The 20562-nt window shown below is 45.0% G+C and overlaps 2 protein-coding genes across 4 annotated transcripts in view; one reads left to right on the top strand and one right to left on the bottom strand.

Moving 5' to 3' along the window:
• Window positions 1-13015, bottom strand: part of DGLUCY (D-glutamate cyclase) — a 59317-nt gene extending 46302 nt beyond the window's left edge. For 2 of the 3 annotated variants that reach the window (XM_064151641.1, XM_064151647.1), the window contains exon 1: window positions 12743-13015. Coding sequence is in view for 1 of the 3 variants with exons in the window: in XM_064151647.1 (XP_064007717.1) it covers window positions 12743-12752 (10 nt within the window). In the remaining 2 variants the exon portion in view is untranslated. The remainder of the gene's footprint in view (window positions 1-12742) is intronic. The other variant, XM_064151665.1, reaches the window with a different exon arrangement.
• Window positions 13016-13461: 446 nt separating this feature from the next.
• RPS6KA5 (ribosomal protein S6 kinase A5) overlaps window positions 13462-20562 on the top strand; it is a 104203-nt gene continuing 97102 nt past the window's right edge. Inside the window, exon 1 of the mRNA XM_064151619.1 lies at window positions 13462-13911. Within this exon, the coding sequence (XP_064007689.1) occupies window positions 13839-13911 (73 nt within the window). The 5' untranslated portion in view covers window positions 13462-13838. The remainder of the gene's footprint in view (window positions 13912-20562) is intronic.

Raw genomic sequence — 20562 nt, 5'->3', positions numbered from 1 at the left:
CAACAATTCACTGCTACTCAAACCCAAATGCTTTGGTGGGAAGACATCATAAGGCTATGCTACAGATATATTTTACCCAGAGTATGAGGAATTAACCTGAAGTCACATCCTAACTTCTCTGTCTATTAAAAGTAATTCTAAGAACCTATGGAGTTCACTTTATTTGACTTCCCACTTTGAAGATTCATCTCATTAGACTTGTATGAAGGCAACATGGAGTCCTAATGGAGGGAAATCACTTATTACAGTGTGATGACACTGTAGATTTGGTGCAATAAAAACTAATAACACTGTGTTCTTTTGAAGCTGGAGAGAGATGTGGAATTAGTGAAAACCTTCATTAAATCCCAGAAAATACTGGATGGTGAGAGGGCTGAAGTAGCTCAGAGTTAATGGAGTTATTTACATCAATAATCTGCACTGCTGTGATGTCAGCAGTTAGCTCTAATCCCAAATCACACAGTCTACAGTTGTCAATTAAACAACTTCAGTTAAAAATGCAGATTTTTTTTTTAGATTGATTGAAAATCAATTATTATAGATACTGGCTTGGTTGCCTGACTTTTCACAGTTATAATGCTGATGATGTGAAATCATATTATACATTATCTTTTGTTATGTTAAGAGGTGTCTTCGATGAATGGGAGTTTTAATGTTGATTTATTTTTGTTTGTTTCTTTCTTTATTTTCTCCTGAGGAGCTCCAAGTTCCTTCTAAACTCTAGGAGATATATCATGAGAGTCTGCAAGACACTTCTCTTAATTTACCCATATCTTAGGACGTTATTTTCTGTTAAATATTGGAAACACCTTATCTTTTTAAATTTAAAAGAGGTTCAAAATCAATAACCATATGATTTTTGTCAAGGGAAAGAAAATCCAACAAAGGAATCTCTGCAATATTGCTCCCTTCATTAAACCTAGGGGTGTTTTGCTCCATGATAATTTAACAGATGCAGTATCTTGAAAAATATCAGTAGGAAAAAAAAACAGTTGTGGAAATGAATGTATTAGTTTTCATGTATTCTTTTCAAGAGTGGCTTTTCCCCCTGCATTTTTTGTGGCACTTCTTTTCACTTACCTCCTTTTCAGTATGCTTTCTTTAAGAACTACTGAGAATGCTCACATTTAAGCTCTGCCATTTAATCACTTTTTTTCTCTCATGTTTTTGCTTCCTCCTTTGGAGGTGGAAAGCAGATGCATGGTTTCTGCAAGTACCAGGATTTATTTCCTCACATTTCGCTTTCAGAGAAACTTGATTAACTTCTCCTTTCTAAACTCCTCCTCTTGAAAGCTTACAGTCAATTTAAAAAATAGTGAGAATTCACATGTAAGTCTTCTGAAAAGGATTTTGACTTTAATTACACTGCAGTCGGTATTACTTAGCGGTTTAATGAAAACATTCTGTAGAACAGCCCTGTGTGTTTCTTCCAACAAATCTGAAAATTATTTCAAATCACTGTGAGTGAGGAGTAGGTTTCAAGCCAGGTGGGGGTTGGCCTCTTCTCCCAGGCAACCAGCAATAGAACAAGGGGACACAGTCTCAAGTTGTGCTGGGCGAAGTATAGGCTGGATGTCAGGAGGAAGTTCTTCACAGAGAGAGTGATTGGCATTGGAATGGGCTGCCCAGGGAGGTGGTGGAGGCACCGTCCCTGGAGGTGTTCAAGAAAAGCCTGGATGAGGCACTTAGTGCCATGGTCTGGTTGATTGCCTAGGGCTGGGTGCTAGGTTGGACTGGATGATCTTGGAGGTTTCTTCCAACCTGGTTGATTCTATGAATTCCATCTCTGTCTAGCTTAAGCATTTAATCAGATCAGGAATTGAAATCACAGCATCACAAAACAGTAGGAATAGGGAAGGGACTTCTGGGAATCATTTAGTTCAACCCTTCTGCTAAAATAGGTTCACCCAGATCACATTGCACAGGAACATATCTAGGCAGGTTTTGAGTCTCCACAGAAGGAGACTTTATAGAGTCACAGATTCAACCAGGTTGGAAGAGACCTCCAAGACCATCCAGTCCAACCTGTCACCCAGTCCTAGCCAATCAACCAGACCATAGCACTAAGTGCCTCATCCAGGCTTTTCTTGAACACTTCCAGGGACGCTGACTCCACCACCTCCCTGGGCAGCCCATTCCAATGGCAAATCACACTCTCTGGCAAAAACTTCCTCCTAACACCCAGCCTATACTTCCCCTGGCACAACTTGAGACTGTGTCCCCTTGTTCTGTTGGACGTGGCACTTGGTGCCATGGTCTAGCCTTGGGCACTGTGGTAAAGGGTTGGACTTGATGATCTGTGAGGTCTCTTCCAACCTTGGTGATACTGTGATACTGTGATACTGTGGTTGTCTGGGAGAAGAGACCAACCCCCACCTGGCTACAATGTCCCTTCAGGTAGTTGTAGACAGCAATAAGGTCACCCCTGAGCCTCCTCTTCTCCAGGCTAAATAACCCCAGCTCCCTCAGCCTCTCCTCATAGGGCTTCACAACCACTCTGGTCAGTTTGTAACAGTGCTCTGTCACCCTCAACGTAAAAAAGCTTTTCTTCATGTTCGGATGGAATTTGCTGTATTCTGGTTTGTGCCCATTGTTCTTTGTCCTGTCACTGTGCACCACTGAGAAGATATTGGCCCTATTGTTTTGACATCAACCCTTTAGATATTTATAAGCATTGACAAGATTCCTTCTTGGCCTTTTCTTCTCCAAGCTAAACAGACTCAGGTCTCCCAGAGTTTCCTTATTAGAGAGATGATCCAGTTCTTTAATGGTCTCTGTCAATATCTGTAGTTCCCTATCTCACTTGAACTAAGCAGCCCAGAACTGGACCCAGTACTCCAGATGTGGCCTCACTAGGGTAGAGTAAAAGACCCTTCCTCGAGCTGCTGGCCATACTCTTCTTGATGTACCCTAGGGCATCACTGGCATTCTTGGTCACAGGAGCTCACTGCTGGCTTGTAGTGAATTTGTTGCCCACTAGGATTCCAGCTTTCCCTGAAGAGCTGCTTTCCAGCAGGTACTGATGCAGTCCCTAACCTGCACTGTAGAGGTTATTAAAACTCTTATCTGTTTTAATATATAGTGCTACTTCCTTTCCCTTCTGGACAGTGTTTGTGTATTTTTTTTTTTCATAGAATCAACCAGGTTGGAAGAGACCTCCAAGATCATCCAGTCCAACCTAGCACCCAGCCCTAGCCAGTCAACCAGACCATGGCACTAAGTGCCTCATCCAGTCTTTTCCTGAACACCTCCAGGGACGGTGCCTCCACCACCTCCCTGGGCAGCCCATTCCAATGGGAAATCACTCTCTCTGTGAAGAACTTCCTCGTAACATCCAGCCTATACCTACCGCAGCACAACTTTCCTCATCAGAAACCAAGTAACATAAATGTTTTCATTGTTCCTCTTTTTTAGCCATGTGTGTTTTTAAGAATTAAACTGTAGAAAGTGTTGCCTGGAATAGTATTTGTAACTGTAATGTTAATGAAGAAAAAAATGAATACTAACAGAAACAGCACTCAGATTTAATCAAAGATGTAACACATCTTCACTCATATGCAACCTTTCAAGATATGATCCATTTCCTGACAGCGTTCTTTCCACTTCCGCTAAGAGAATTATTAGGCTTGGATGCTTAGCATAACTTCTCCTTTCATGGTTAAGACATTAAGTAGTTTTAGCAAGATAAAACTCTTGGCCAGAGTGGTTTCATAAAATAAAAAAAAAGCTTTAAACAGCAGATTTATCTACCCAGTCTACTTTTCTGACAACTATCAAGCATGAAAAATCCTCAGTTGCAGATTAAAACAAATAACAACAAAAAACCCCCAAACACTGCCACCAAGAAGAAACAGCCCACAAAGAATATACATAAACTAGAAATTAATAATGCACTAAAATCTCACACAAAGCTGGTTTAGGTCATGACTGTCTTTCACAGAGAGTCCTTCCTTTAATTAATTTCTTGGTTTCCAAATTCTGACCTTTTTCTCTTGCTGGGCAAATGTTCTCGAAGGCGCAATTAAGTGAAACATGTTGTATCATCTAGTGTTCCAACATTGGCACACCTCTTTCAATAACAATTCCATGACCACAGGAAAGCACCAGGTGCCTCCAAAGAAACTGAGATTCTTTCATCCAGCTCCCACTCAGAAAGAAAGTAAATGAAGTAACGAACACAGTGACACCCTGGAAGCATGCAGCTATAGTGCTTTTTTTCCCCCTGTCCTTCATTTCCCTCCAGAAGTCTGTACAATGAGCATTTCAGTTTCTCCTCAGCCCCCAAACCAACTTGGCACACCACCTTTTTTAGAACCAAAATTGCAACATTGTGACACTTTCCCCTAAATGAAGTTCAGCAACATCTTTCCATGTGGGTATTTCCCACAATATTTTCCCTCTCTCTCTCTTCACATTAGGACTGGCAAGTAAATACACACATTTTTGAACAGTTGTGTTGTGGGGTAGAGAAGAGACGTTTATCTTTAGAACACCATTACTCCGTGTTCCCTAAGTTAAAGCACACAATTAGCCCAAACATTGAGCTGTTGGTTGACCTGTCAGGTTGCTTTTAGTTTACATCTGAATCTGAAAATGCTATTTTAAAAAGCCCTAAAAGCTACTTGAAAACAAACAAACATTTAAACTATAGAGGGTGGCTCTACAACACTTCATAGTTCTGAATAATTTTTACATCAGATATTTTTGACATTGAAGAGGTAATTTATTGAATGCACACCATACAAACAACATCTTCTTTCTTTTTTGGTTCAGTGTCATAGCACACACATAAATTGAGTATTTACAATGCAAATAACATATTCAGTTGGTTTTGATTCCACTCAGAGACACACTTCTAAAATCACAGTTGGTGTAGCAGGGGTAGTTTTACTGCTGTAAAAGAATCTCCAGCAGACTATTCTGTACTCCCTAGGGGTCTGTACCCCATCACTGCCTCTGTGCTTTTCACATGCCAGCTTTGGCTGCAGGCTTATGCCAATTTTCCACAGAGTCTGCCTCTGTGACTGTCAGTGTTACTGATCTAAATAGGACAATTGCAGAGTTTAAGCATTGGCACATGACTTCTGACTGCTGCTCTGCTTTCAGGAACAGTTGGGCCTCTGACTAGTACTCTCCCAGGCAATGTCCTAATACAAGTTTGGGGGCTAATACAGCTCAGTAATGTTTTGCAAAGTGTGTAAGTCTAGTAGGCATTGTGGAAAAGGCCACCCTGTTTTGAAGCGGAAAGAATTTGGTTATGTGCATGCAAACTATGCCATGCTCTATGATGCCACTTTCCCTGACAACTAAACAATGAGTCCTAATCTGCTTTGTTTTCTGCTACAGATGTAGCTTGTATATTGCCACCTACCTGTAAACCCTATATACCCTTAAGGATGACAAAGCCATGTCCTTTTACAACCAAACCACAAAGACATGCAATACTGCTTCAAAGACAAACGTGATGGAGGTAATGAAACCAGTTTGCTATGGCTGGACCATTCTGCTGCAGGTAGCCCCATTCTTAAATCAATCCACTGACCAAATTTATTCTCCTACTGCTCCCAAAAGTTCAGTTGAAATGAAAACTGAAGCAGCCTTGTACCAATGAATTTCTGTGCAAGTATAGCTGTTTTGTCTGTCAAAAGGTGGGATTCTTTCCAAGCATTCATGAAGTAAGGCTGCTTAGCTGTTTCTGGATATGACACAAAAATGTCACTGCAAAAGTTAACACTGGACAAATTGTTATGAAAAAAAAATCTTTTATAATGGAATGGCCATGTTGCTAAGTTCCTTTTTTCCAAGGTATGAGCAAATCAGCAGGTCTCTCTGATAACAAACTTTGAGTTTATGCAATAATAAAAACACCACCACACCTAACAACTCGCAGCGGACCTTCAGGATAGCAGACATGGTTCGAACTAGGTCCAAGCTGTATAATACTTGTAAAACTCTGGGCACCCAAACAGAGCCCACCTGTAGGAGTACAGGCGTCCAGACGTCTGGATGTGAGGAGTGCTGGAGCCTGGCACTCGACACAGGCAATGGCTGCATTAGGTGTGAGCAGATTGATTGTCTGCTTAACCTGGTGGCTGAACTCAAGGGAGAGGTGGAACGACTGAAGGCTGAAAGGGAAGGTACAAAAGAGCAACATGCTCTGCAGTCCCCCTTGCCAGAGGGAGACGAACAGAGCAACCAAGAAGAATGGATGCAGGTGCCTGCCAGAAGGGGCAAGGGAAAACCCTTCCAGCCATCTTCACATCCCCAGCTGCCCTTACATAACAGATATAGGGCACTAGAGGTTGAGGATGAGGTGATCCTGGAGCAGGCAGAAGCATCACCAGCTGGGAGGGCAACTCAGTTGCCCCCTCGCATCAGAACAAGTACCCAGAAGAAAAAGAGGAGGGTAATTGTTATTGGTGATTCCCTTCTGCAGGGAACAGAGGGCCCCATATGCCGGCCAGACCCCTTCCGCAGGGAGCTCTGCTGCCTCCCTGGAGCCCGGGTCAGGGATGTTACCAGGAGGCTGCCTACTGTAGTGCAGCCCTCTGATTACTATCCCTTATTAGTTATACAGGCAGGGAATGATGAGATTAATAACAGAGGGCTAAAAGCTATCAAAAGGGACTTTAAGACACTGGGGAAAGCAGTTGAGGGAGCAGGGGCACAGGTAATCTTTTCATCTATACCCTTAGTCACAGGCTGGAATACAGAGAAGAATAGGAAAGCATATTTGATGAACAAGTGGCTCAGAGGTTGGTGCATCCAACATAACTTTGGATTCTTTGATATTGGGGAACTTCATCTTGCCACAGGTCTGCAATCAGCAGATAGGACACAACTATCACAGAAGGGGAGAAGGACCCTGGCACATAAGCTGGCTGGGCTTGTTGAGAGGGCTTTAAACTAGAATGGAAGGGGGAGGGGGTTAAACATGACAGCACCAGAGATAAATCAAAGGGAATTGAGGATGGTAGGCTAGAGCTAGGAGTAAAAGCAGCATCCCAGCTGAAGTGCATGTACACTAATGCACGCAGTATGGGTAACAAACAAGAGGAGCTGGAAGCTCTGGTGCTGGAGGGAAATTATGATATTGTCGCCATCACTGAAACGTGGTGGGATAGCTCACATGATTGGTGTGCTGTAATCAATGGCTACAGACTCTTCAGGAGAGACAGGCAAGGGAGAAAGGGCGGGGGAGTGGCTCTGTATATTAGGGATGCTCTGGATGTCGTGGAGGTAGAAATCAAAGATGATCAAGTTGAGTCATTATGGGTGAGACTTAAGGCGAAGGCCAACAAGGCTGATATCCTGGTTGGAGTCTGTTACAGACCACCCAACCAGGAAGAAGAGGTTGATTTATTACTCTTTAAGCAACTGGAGGCTGCCTCAAGATCACCTGCCCTTGTTCTGGTGGGCGACTTTAACCTACCAGACATCTGCTGGGACTTAAACACTGCAGAGAAGAAGCAGTCTAGAAGGTTTCTGCAATGTGTGGAAGACAACTTCCTATCCCAGCTGTTACGTGAGCCTACCAGGGGGGCAGCCCTGCTTGACCTGCTGCTCACAAATAGAGAGGGGCTGGTAGGGGATGTGGTGGTTGGAGGCTGCCTGGGGTCCAGTGACCATGAAATTATAGAGTTTTCAATACATGGAGAAACCAGGAGGGGCATCAACAGAACCTCCACACTGGACTTTCGAAGGGCAGACTTCAGCCTATTTAAGGAACTAATTCAGAAAGTTCCTTGGGAAATAGCCCTTAGAAACAAAGGGGTCCAGGAAGGTTGGACCTACTTCAAGAAAGAACTCCTGAAGGCACAGGAGCAGGCAGTGCCACTGAGCCGGAAGATGAGCCGATGAGGGAGGCAGCCAGGCTGGATGGGCAGGGAGCTGCTGAAGGAATTAAAGATTAAAAAGAGAGTGTATCACCTTTGGAAAAGAGGGGAGGTGTCCCAGGAGAAGTTCAAGGAGGTTGCTAGGTCTTGTAGAGGAAAAATTAGAGAGGCAAAAGCCCACTTGGAGCTCAGGCTGGCCACGGCTGCCAAGGAAAATAAAAAGTGTTTCTTTAAATATATGAATGGCAAGAGAAGGGCCAAGGACAACCTCCAGTCCTTGTTAGATAGAGAGGGGAATAGAGTGACAAAGGATGAGGAAAAGGCAGAGGTGCTTAACACCTTCTTTGCCTCAATCTTCACTAGTGGGACAGGTTGTCTCCAGGACAGCTGGACTCCTGAAGCTGTGGATGGAGTCAGGGACCAGTACAGTCCCCCTCTAATCCATGAGGAAGCAGTAAGGGATCTGCTAAGTCACTTGGATCCTCACAAGTCCATGGGACCGGATGGGATCCACCCTAGGGTGCTGAGAGAGCTGGCAGCTGAGCTGGCCAAGCCACTCTCCATCATTTATCAGCAGTCCTGGCTCACTGGAGAGGTCCCTGAAGACTGGAAGCTGGCCAATGTGATTCCCATACACAAGAAGGCTCGTAAGGAGGAGCCAGAAAACTACAGACCTGTGAGCCTGACCTCAGTGCCAGGCAAGGTCATGGAACAGGTCATCTTGGGTGCCATCACAAAGCACCTACAGGATAGCCAAGGGATCAGGCCCAGCCAGCATGGGTTTAGGAAGGGCAGGTCCTGCCTCACCAACCTGATCTCCTTTTATGATCAGGTTACCCGCCTGGTGAATGTGGGGAAGGCTGTGGATGTAGTCTACTTGGACTTCAGCAAAGCCTTTGACACTGTCTGCCACAAGAAGCTCCTAGCCAAGCTGGCAGCTCATGGTTTGGACAGATTCACTCTGTGCTGGATCAAGAACTGGCTGGATGGCAGAGCTCAGAGAGTGGTGGTGAATGGTGCCACATCCAGTTGGCAGCCAGTCACAAGTGGTGTTCCCCAAGGATCAGTGCTGGGCCCAGTCCTGTTCAATATCTTTTTTGATGATCTGGACGAGGGCATTGAGTCCAGCATCAGTAAGTTTGCAGATGACACCAAGCTAGGAGCAGGTGTTGATCTGTTGGAAGGTAGGAGAGCCCTGCAGAGGGACCTGGACAGGCTGGATGGGTGGGCAGAGGCCAATGGGATGAGATTTAACAAGGCCAAGTGCAGGGTTCTGCACTTCGGCCACAATAACCCCAAGCAGTGCTACAGGCTGGGGACTGAGTGGCTGGAGAGCAGCCAGGAGGAAAGGGACCTGGGGGTACTGATAGATAGTAAGCTGAAGATGAGCCAGCAGTGTGCCCAGGTGGCCAAGAGAGTCATTGGCATCCTGGCCTGCATCAGGAACAGTGTGGCCAGTAGGACAAGGGAGGTTATTCTTCCCCTGTACTCAGCACTGGTCAGGCCACACCTTGAGTACTGTCTCCAGTTCTGGTCCCCTCAATTCAAGAAAGATGTTGAGGTACTGGAACATGTCCAGAGAAGGGCAACGAAGCTGGTGAGGGGCCTGGAACACAAATCCTATGAGGAGAGGTTGAGGGAACTGGGCCTGTTTAGCCTGGAGAAGAGGAGGCTCAGGGGTGATCTTATTACTGTCTACAACTACCTGAAGGGACATTGTAGCCAGGTGGGGGGTGGCCTCTTCTCCCAGGTAACCAGCAATAGAACAAGGGGATACAGTCTCAAGTTGTGCCAGGGTAGGTATAGGCTGGATGTTAGGAAGAAGTTTTTCACAGAGAGAGTGATTTCCCATTGGAATGGGCTGCCCAGGGAGGTGGTGGAGGCACCGTCCCTGGGGGTGTTCAAGAAAAGACTGGATGAGGCACTCAGTGCCATGGTCTAGTTGACTGGCTAGGGCTGGGTGATAGGTTGGACTCGATGATCTTGGAGGTCTCTTCCAACCTGGTTGATTCTATGATTCTATGATTCTATGAATACTTTCCAAGCTCAGTCACTGAGTAAAGTTAATTATACAGTGTAGTTGCTCTGTCTCACTATATGCATAGCCAGCAGGTACCACAGTGGATTGTTAAGCTTGGTTTGATGTTTTAGGGTTATTGCTTCTTCCTTTAAAACTGTTTTAGCTGAAATTTCAAAGAAGAAAAGAGAAGGCTTCAGCCTGAGGAAAATAGGCACGTAAAGTCTGTCAAGCTATAAACCTCTGAAACCAAGCCTATCAGCAGCTGCTGGATTTACTGCAAGTTCCACTCAGGCCGAGTGCTAGCAAGGGACACAGTGGAGTCAGATTTCAGTTTCTGTCTTCTGAGATTTCACAGTATCACAGTATCACCAAGGTTGGAAGAGACCTCATAGATCATCAAGTCCAACCCTTTACCACAGAGCTCAAGGCTAGACCACGGCACCAAGGGACAGTTAGTCCAAAATACAGACTAGTAGAGCCACTGGATAAAATATAGTAATAGTTTCTTCAAAATGTGGCATCTGGGACACAGAATAATCAGAAGTAGAAGCTGAGGGAGCTGGGATTGTTTAGCCTGGAGAAGAGGAGGCTCAGGGGAGACCTTATTGCTGTCTACAACTACCTGGGGGGTGGTTGTGGCCAGGAGGAGGTTGCTCTCTTCTCTCAGGTGGCCAGCGCCAGAACAAGAGGACACAGCCTCAGGCTGCGCCAGGGGAAATTTAGGCTGGAGGTGAGGAGAAAGTTCTTCACTGAGAGAGTCATTGGACACTGGAATGGGCTGCCCGGGGAGGTGGTGGAGTCGCCGTCCCTGGGGCTGTTCAATGCAAGGTTGGACGTGGCACTTGGTGCCATGGTCTAGCCTTGAGTTCTGTGGTAAAGGGTTGGACTTGATGATCTGTGAGGTCTCTTCCAACCCTGATGGTGCTGTGATACTGTGAACTGGCACTTCCCACCAGTTGCACACAGGATCTGTTAGTTACAAAGACCAAACATTTAATTTAACAATGAGCTTCACTAGTTTATTTTGTGCTTTCATGATTTTCCCTTTTGTATTTGAGTATTACGCTGACGTAACACGCAGTGTCTCTGCAACAGAGAGGCTTCCAAAAATAGGTGGCGAAAGTCAGTGGTCCAGTTGTTTTTCAGTCTGAAAAGATCTGTGATCAGATTTTCTATATTTATAGTCTTGATGTAACACTACTGGAAAGGCAGTACTCTGATAGACATCTTTAGTGAAGTTATGTGTGTACCACATGTATATATGTGCACATACCTCAATAGAACACCTGCTGTGCTTTGTGGAAAACACCTACAAAAGTTTTACTAGAAGTACTATGAAAACCTTTGATAGTATATTTAAATTTGGGAAGAAAACCAATCCCCAAAGCACTGCACAGCTTTTAAAGGAAGGTTTGGTACTTAAACATTTCTAGAGTAGGAAGCCCTTACCAGCTTTAAATAGGTCAACTCAATCTCTCTAAAGGAAACTGCAGAAATGTGTGTGTGTATATATATATATCACAGTATCATCAGGGTTGGAAGAGACCTCACAGATCATCAAATCCAACCCTTTACCACAGAGCTCAAGGCCAGACCATGGCACCAAGTGCCACGTCCAGTCCTGCCTTGAACAGCTCCAGGGACGGCGACTCCACCACCTCCCCGGGCAGCCCATTCCAGTGTCCAATGACTCTCTCAGTGAAGAACTTTCTCCTCACCTCCAGCCTAAATTTCCCCTGGTGTAGCTTGAGGCTGTGTCTTCTTGTTCTGGTGCTGGCCACCTGAGAGAAGAGAGCAACCTCCTCCTGGCCACAACCACCCCTCAGGTAGTTGTAGACAGCAATAAGGTCTCCCCTGAGCCTCCTCTTCTCCAGGCTAACCAATCCCAGCTTCCTCAGCCTCTCCTCGTAGGGCTGTGCTCAAGGCCTCTCCCCAGCCTCATCGCCCTTCTCTGGACATGTGCATTGTTTTATATACATGCATACAAACACACACACAAATATATAATACTGGAACGTTAATAAAGGATTAATGGAAGGCATTTATTTTGCTGATGTTTGATGTACCGGGATCAAATTCTGCAAGAACACAGCTGTTGTATCCGACATGACATTGTGAACTAGCATCTTGTTATACAGTGTCAAAGGGCAGGAAGCAACGGCATTTAAAAGAAGTCAGAAATTACTGTAAATAAGAAATTGAGAGAAAAGTGATTTGTGTGATGTCTCAAGGAAATGAGAACTGCTTTAGACATGAGGTTGCTTCCAAACCATACGACTGAGAGGCTTAAATGAGATGAACAGCTCTTAATAAGGTTCGAAGCACATCTTCTTTTAAAAAACTAAATCAAAGCTCGCTGACTGGATACCGACCAATAGGACCAAATGAAAGTGCCCCAAGTAGGGCAGTGTTACAGTGACTGGGTACACGGAGGTACCTGCCCAGCACCTTCTCCCAGTCCCGCCTCACAGTGCACCAAGCCTGGCAACCCGTAACGTGCATCTCCTGAGCAGGCAGAACCAAATAAGCTCCTTCTTGCTTTGTAACCTTGCAGGAATCATAAACGTTTTGTTGTTTGTTTTTATCTTCTGCCAAATTCAGCCTCTTCAATGCCGCAAGAGGTCAATATCGACTCCCCCAGCGCGGTCAATCAGGCCTTCCGGTCCCAGCTAGGGACGAAAGTAGTGTCAGGACCGACCTGAGCCGCCTCTCTCCCCGCCGCTCGCTCCCGGAGCGCATTCCGGCGCTAGGGCTGCCCTCAATTGCCGCCTGGGGACCCCTCCACCGGCCCTCCTGTGGGGCTCTGGGGCCTGTGAGACCCGAGCGCGTACCGCACGGTCGCGGCGCAGTCAGCCGGCGCTGAACGCTGGTCTAAAAGCGGACATACCGACGTGCATTCACCGCAGCAGCTATCCGGATGCCTCAGCTCAAGGAACTGGCCCAGCCAAGTCGTTCCGACTCACATGGACGGGCGTCCCCTGTGCTGCTGCGCACACTGCCCGCTCCGTGAGGGTACGCCACAGCTAAAGTAGGCGATTGGGACCCTGCGAGTCCCTCCAGGATGTCCTGTCGCGAAGGGATACCCTACTCCCTCATCCCGCTATCATGTCCTCCTGCGAGAGACTGGGGCTATACGCAGCTCCCCCACGCCACCACGGCGAGTAGGGAAGTGTATGGCCACTACCTCCCCCACGCATCCCAAGCACGATGGAATCGTCCCATAACCCGAGGGATTGGCACCACGGCCGCTCCCTCAAATGATTGCCAGCGCCATTAGTCAATCAGCGCCTTCCCTGTTCTCTAGGCAACCCGGCGCCCGCCCTCCAGCGGGCTTGGGGGAGCAGGAGAGGCGGGCGCGAATGTTTACAAACAAGCTGAAGGAGTAGAGGGATTGGGGGGCGCTCGGCAGGGCGGCCCCGGCGATTGGCGCAGTGGCCGAGCCAATGAGCGGGCGCGCCGGGCGGCGGAAGGGCTGGGGGTGGGGCGCCGAGCGCTTTCTGCCCAACGGCCGCCGGGCTCGCGGGCGCGCGCGCCCAATGAGCGCTCGCCAGGGAGAGGGAGGGGGCGCGAGCGCCCGAGCAGGAGCCGCTCCTGCCGCCCCCCCGCACCCTCCCCGCGCCGCTCGCCTCGGCCCGGCGCTGCTCCGCGCTCAGCTGCTGGGCGGGCAGGGCGGCCGGAGCGAGGGGGAGGGGAGCCGCAAGGACATGGGCTGTCTCTGAGCGCCGGGGGAGGGCAGCCGTCGTGCATGTGCCTCTCTGTATTTTAATAACTGTTTGTCATTGGGTGCTGTGGGGTTTTATTTTTTTCCTTTTTCTGTTCTCCCCGGGGCGGAGGGGAGTCCAGCGGCCCCTGGGGCGCCTGTATGGCTCCTCTACTCCGGAGCGCCCCTGCGAAATAAAATCCGCCAGAGGCCAGGTGACGTCCCCCGCCTCCGCTCTCACTCGGGGAGCGGCAGAGGCGGGGGAGCTCCCGACTGTGGAAACATGGAAGGACCCTCGGGCCCGCCGGAGGAGGGGGACTTGCCTCTCCTCACCGTCAAGCACGAGCTGCGGAACGGTGAGTGGGGCGGGCCTAAGGGGCCGAGGGAGGTCGTGGCGGGGGTGGGGTGGTGGTGCTCGGTTGTCGACGGGAGGGCGCTGAGGGGAGCCTTCCTGCTTAACGACAGGAGAGCGGCGGGAAGCGCGGGAGGTGGCAGAGGGGGCTGAGCTGCCGGGCTAGGCGAAGAAGTGCTAATAAAGGAGGTTCAGGAGAGTTGATTTGGACCAGTAGGGAACTCTCGGGGGAAGGGGGGGAGGAGGACGAGCCGAAAGATACGTGCGGGAGCCTAAGAGTTGGAGGCGGAGAGAGATCCCTTCTATTTCCGAAAACAAGTATTTGGGTTGGACTTCTGCTGGGTATTTGGCTCAGCAATCCCACTTTCCTATTAGTGTTTAACACTTTCGAAAGAGGTGAGGGGTGGTTGTGGTGGTGTGTATTTGTGTTTAATTGCGTGTTTGACTTTCATGGCTGTGTCAGTGTTGGGGGGAAGCTGTTTGTTTGTTACAGTCCTAAATAACGTCGGTTTAGGTGACAGCTTTTCAGAGTTCGGTGAGAAACGCCGTAATGGTAGCGAGAGGAACGTGCCGACATGTAACCGCACTTATCTGGCTTCTCAGTCTGAGACTCTGGTCACTTAATAGTTACCTGAAGACCCTCTGGAGTAGTTCGACACGTGAAATACGCATGACCTTTCAAGACACAGCAGAAATGCTGTATCGTAGTTGTTGTGTTGGGGAAGAGCTTTACGTATTTTTAATAGGGCCCCTGTGCTCCTCGGAAGTTTCTAGGCAATTTGAACACTGCAGTAAATCTGCGTTTTGCTGTTCATTTAAAGGTGTGTGTAAAGCACAGTCGGGGCGTATTTGTTCTCTGTATTTATTCGTAGTGGAAACGCTATTAATGCATGTTCTTCGTGCTTTTTCTCTCATTCTCTCTCTCTTTTTCTTTCATGAGGAAGTAAAAGTAGGTATATCGTGCTGTTCATCGCAAAAGTTTGGGAGAGCCGCCTGCCGGGTTAACAAAGATGACATTCTCTAGTGGGCCAGTGAAGAAGGCAAGTGGCGCTGGGTCTGGGTCTTTTCACTCCCCTGTCACTGGGGTCTAGTGTGGAGGTGCCCCAGCGGAGCATAGCTATCACTGCAGCTTACAAGAAAAAACCCACCAAAAAAAATAACCCTCTTCCTGATGGCTATGCAGAAACTAAAGGGACTGTAGTTTCCTTCTTTCAAAATGCGTAAGAGCTGGTGGAAAACATATTTGTTTTGTTGAGTGTTGCAAGATTTGAGTGTCTTTTTGAGCTTCTGGAACTCAGTTTAATAGGAATCAGTTGCTTCTCCCATCCTCATTCTCTCCTTATAATGTATTTTAAAAAATACTTTTAGAGAAATGCTTTCTAGCAATGGCTTGTCTATTTCTGGAGCATTAGGGTGGAGGAGGGAGCTGCTCTGTCATGTACTCCTGGGAGACTCCTACTCCTGAAGGTGTCAATAGTGTCATTACTATGCAAGACATATCAAGTTAGTGTTTCAGAACTTGCCTCTATGCAATGCATAGAGGTGTGATTATTTGAGGAGAAAAAAATGCTAGACAGTTTCTGTCAATGGGATAGTTTGGATATTTTTCTTAGCTTTTTGTTGTGCTGGGACTGACTGTGTGGGTGCCTAGCTAGGGTCAACCTACTACAGTTTAAAAACATGCTGCATGATTATTTGCATTTGCTTTATCTTGGGCAAAGTGAGAGGACATGCAAGAACTCGAATTTGAGCCAGAGAGTATTTGGTGTTCATAAATACTGAGGTGGTATATCACAAACATCCTTTTAATATGCAATCTGGTTAGATTCTACTGTTTCCTTCCTCTCTGTGCTATTTTTCCTCCTTTGTTGCTAGCTCTCTGACTAATTGAATTATTTAGAATTACATATCCAAAGTAGCTTTCAGTTGCCAGATGAAAAAGAGGTCAGTCTCCACAGCGCTTTGAAAGAATGCACTATTGTGGTAGAAACAGTGGCTTCTTTGAGAAGGGAGTATCTCATTTTCATATTGAAGTTATTGCTGGAACCTCTTGATAACTAAAAATACAAAAAATTATATGTTCTGATCGACTAAATACAGGTGAACCTACAGTTATACTTTGTATTTGCCGCTACTTCAGTCTTGGAATTGCTCTGAAAATGTTACTCAAGTTAGAGACATTGACCGTTGGTCAAGTGAGTAACTGAACATACTATAAAATTTAAATTTAAGATTAAATTAATATCCTTAAGATAGAAACACAAGATTGTTATCTTCGAGCAAGTATTGCAGCGTGTGAAAACACACAGAGCATATGCAGTGTTATTTCTACACAGCTCCCAGCTGATGGTTAACCCTCTTATACCATGATATGCTTTCTTCTAAACTTCAACTTCCAAGTTACAGTACTGGCTTAGATATGCAGCGTTAACCTTAATTTTAGCTCTATATTCCATATTCTTAGGGCCCCGAAACGCCTTTGTTGCATCACCACAAAACAATTGTTGAAAAAAAAAATCACACTTCATAGGAATTGAGTTTGTGACAGGGAAGGAACTGTGGTGCATAGCACTTGAGTGCTTCTGTGACATGCCATGTGATATGCTGTATTACAAACAGTGAGCACAGCTTTAATGATGCAAAGAATGGGAATGTCCCCCTACTGCTGGAGACACTGTGTATGCTTGTGTTTCAGTGATTGTTCCTTCAGTTGGTTATCTTGCAGGTTAGACACAGCTGTGAATTTCATTACATTTTTCAATTAGTAATGATTTTCTCTTAATATATTTAGTATTCTCTTCCTCTCTCCACCACACCATTCTTTCCTTGACAGAAAACTCGCCATTCATCCACTTCAGAATAGTAGTGTGGTTTTTCCCCATCCCTGCTTCGGGGGGGAAATGAGTTTTTGAGGAAAGTGGAATCACCTTTTCTTTTCAGGAAGTAGAAGCAAATATATGCTAATGATCACATGGTAGGAAGTGGTGACTGTCTCTCATTTCTGAAGCTCTCCACTGAAAATAATAACAAAATTACACATTCTGAAGTCTGTTTCTGAAACCTTTTTATGGACAAGGTTTTCTGTTTTAAAGGCTAACCTCAAAGTTATTGCAACTTCTTATCTTTTAGGAGACTTAAGAGCTTACATATCATTTACACTAAAAAAAAGAATGTTCATAGAATCATAGAATCAACCAGGTTGGAAGAGACCTCCAAGATCATCCAGTCCAACCTAGCACCCAGCCCTATCCAATCAACTAGACCATGGCACTAAGTGCCTCATCCAGTCTTTTCTTGCCTCCACCACCTCCCTGGGCAGGATGTTGTTGCCTCCTAACATTTTCTGCTTCCTGGCAATGCCATGGAACTGACCAATGGGACTTGAAAAGCCTTTTAGGGGAAAAAAACTGTGTGATAGGGAAGGATATGTGTAGAGAGGGAAATAATTGTGATGAGGAAGCTAAGAAAGAAATAGAACTATTAACATTGGTATTTCTCCCTCATGTTGTGTTGGCTTCCATGATAGTTCTTGTTTTGGGATAAAAAATAAGACTCAAAGGATCTTGAACCTTCAGTTTGTGACTAAATAGCAGGTTGTCCATCTAGCAGCGTGCAAGTGTACTCGCACCTTTGGCTAGTGAGAGGCAAAGACTAGCAAAACTGTAATCCTGAAGGGAGCTTGAGAGGTGTTTCATGAATGTGTAAGGCAGTAGGCTGTATATATTTTACTTGTTCTGCCTTAAGATATTCTTTTCCTTTTAGCAAGTTTGATTTGAAAAGGATACTTTATTAGTTTTGATGCTATGACAGTCTTTGGGTAAAGAACTTGAGATTGCCATTTGTCCGATATGCAAGATGTGTTTAGCCTAGAAGTCAGTGAAGCAATGAGCTGCAGGGTTCTATAGTCAGAAGAATTTGAAACTTCCATTTGAATTAAATAGTGTAACTTATGATTCAGTATGAAACTTTTTATAGTTTCAGGCAAATGCATGGATTGTCTGAAGGGTTTAATATTGCAAATTTTTAGTTACCTCTTTTGAATGAGAACTTAAACTAGAATGGGTTTGTGAAGCATAAAGTTCATGTTACACTGTAAGGTGTTGTGAAAATTACTATGGCTGAAAACTGCTCAATTGTGCCTCTGCTATGGAGCTATCACTGGCACCTCTACAGGTTTTTTCTTTAAAGAAAATCATCTTACAGCAGTTTAAAGATATTTATATATTTTCTATAAGATACATTTTTTTCCTCAGTACTAATTTTGTATGTTGCTTATATATCAAGAAATATTAGTAGTTGAATCTTTCAAAGCTTGGATTGATTTTTACTTCCATTTTCCTCTTTTGAGCACTAAAATACATGAGTTTTCATAGTGCTACAGAAAGTATAGAGAGCATTTTAAGAGAGTAACTTTAAGAACCAGCCTTCATAGAATGTAAATTTCTGGATTTTGTGTTTTACAGAATCAGTGCTTTTTAAAATGTGTTGTAGTCCTGGAATTTATTGTTGTCTTCTGGTAACTTAGATCATAATAAGCTTTGATTATTATGGAGGAGGAGAATGTTTGTTTGTTTATGTAGATATTTATGTTTGTTTTGGGGTTTTGGCTTTTTTTTTTTTTTGCGAGGAGTGGTTGGTTTAGTTTTTGCCCCCAGGCTTTGGACTCTGACAAACCTGGCTAAAATGATCCATAAAAAAGGTTTGGTACCATTGCTCATTTTGCTGTTGTTGTTTTAGTCATAATCTACAGAATGTCTAATACAAATGAAGACTAGCAGTTGCAGTCTTCATTGTCAGCCTGTTGTTTAGCTTTAGTGTATTCTAATGTGATGGTTTAAATGCTCTTGCTGGATTTCACAAAAGATTAGGAGATTTACATGGCACTTTAATGCATTTTAGGATTTTATTTGGAAAGCAATCCAGTAAACACTTGCCAGAGTTGCAGAAACATATGAGAAAGCTTTTACTTGAGAGGGTAATTCTGAAGATAGTTCTTAAGTTTCATGGTTAATGTTAAGGCATTAGTTTATGCTTTAGTTCATAATCTAATACGTAAATACCTTCCATCAACATTTAGATTGTCAGTTGCTCTTCTTTTGTTGATACAACATTCTGTGCCTGTGATTGAATGAAGTGGTTTTTTTGGTTGTACTGATTTCTGAGGATAGAAAAGAGCAAAGTTGGTTTTTATGTTTGTGCTAGTTTGAAGCAAGCTGGAATGTTTTGGTAACAGAACTAGATAACGGGCAGTGAAATGAAAAACAATTGTGTCTACTTCTCTCACAGTCACGCTGAGAACTCTGGGAAGAAGAAGAAAACATTCTCCATTTTGTTTCTCACTCTTGCTTTTGCCTTGGACCTGGTCACATCTCATTAACCCTGCTCCTACTAACCTTGCTCCCTAACCTCTTGGCTGCACCTCTCTTCTTCCTGAGAACTGGGGTAAGGTTGAGAGGGACGGGGGGAGGTGTTGGGGTGGTTTGAGAGCCCCTCCTGGGGACTCAGGTTTCTGGGAGGGGAGTTGTGCTTTTATATTGTTTATCCTTTGTATATTTCTGTATATAATTGTATATAACTGTATATATTGTAAATAGCTGCTTGTAAATTCTGCTAGCTGTAAATAAATTGCTTCATCTATATTCCCAGGGTCCGTCTGAGTTAGCTGGGGCAAATACAAAAGTGTGGGGGGGCGGGGTAACCCCCAAACCATCACATTTTTTAATTGGCTTTCCCAACGTGGGGCTAGATATTTCAGTGAGTGGAAATTAGCTCTGGGAATTAAGATGAAGCTAATCAAGCAGCTATTGTACTTGGTGGGGATTGCTGTGTGGCCTGTTTTCTGGTTTTTTGTGTACAACTGGATCAAAGATCAAATTGGTTATTTCTTGCTTCATGTAGTTTTTAAGAAGGCTAAAGTTAAGCTTTCAAACATGTTCTGGAGCTGGGGTGATTTCATTCTTGGTTATGCTGGTTTTAGTGTCACTGAGAATATTACTAGTGATATTACAAGAGTTTTTGTCAATAATGTGACGATCAGTCAAAATTCTGCTTTAAATATGGCTCTAATGAGAGTTATTCAGCCTAAGACAGGAATTCCAACTGTTTGCATAGGTACATGCTCTTGTAAAACTGTTTTTCTTCTCACAGTTTTTAATATTTGCCTCATGATTTTAATATTCATATTAATTTTGGCATTATTGGTGAAAAATTCAAAACCAGCTTCTGTAAGAGCTAGGAAAAATTCTGTGTCTCAGAAGCAGTCTCTTTCACAGCAAAACAAGGGAACACAGTCATCGGCTTCCCCCTTGCCAGCCTCTGCCCCTCCTTCTCCAAGTGCTGGGAACACGGCCAATGTTCCCGCCACTAACGTAAACAATGATAGCAAAAACAAAAATAATGGTCAGAGTTTAGCAGGAGCCTCAGGAGCACAGACAGGTGCCCAAAATCAGAATGTTCCTAGCAAAAATGAAAACAAGTCAGGGTTGGCAGGCATCCCAGGAGGACAGGCAAATAATAACACTGCTAATGCTGGTAACGCTAGCCCAGTCAGTCCAAATCCTAATGACACCAGCTCAGCCAATTCGAACCCCCAGCCAGCAGACCAGAACCAAAATCCTCCTGTTAAAAGCAAGGCAGATTTGAACTCACAAGCTCC

Source organism: Pogoniulus pusillus, chromosome 1, assembly GCF_015220805.1.
Source record: "Pogoniulus pusillus isolate bPogPus1 chromosome 1, bPogPus1.pri, whole genome shotgun sequence".
Taxonomy (NCBI): domain Eukaryota; kingdom Metazoa; phylum Chordata; class Aves; order Piciformes; family Lybiidae; genus Pogoniulus; species Pogoniulus pusillus.
Note: the sequence above shows the minus strand (reverse complement) of the source record. Positions and strands in the feature narration are given on the sequence as shown.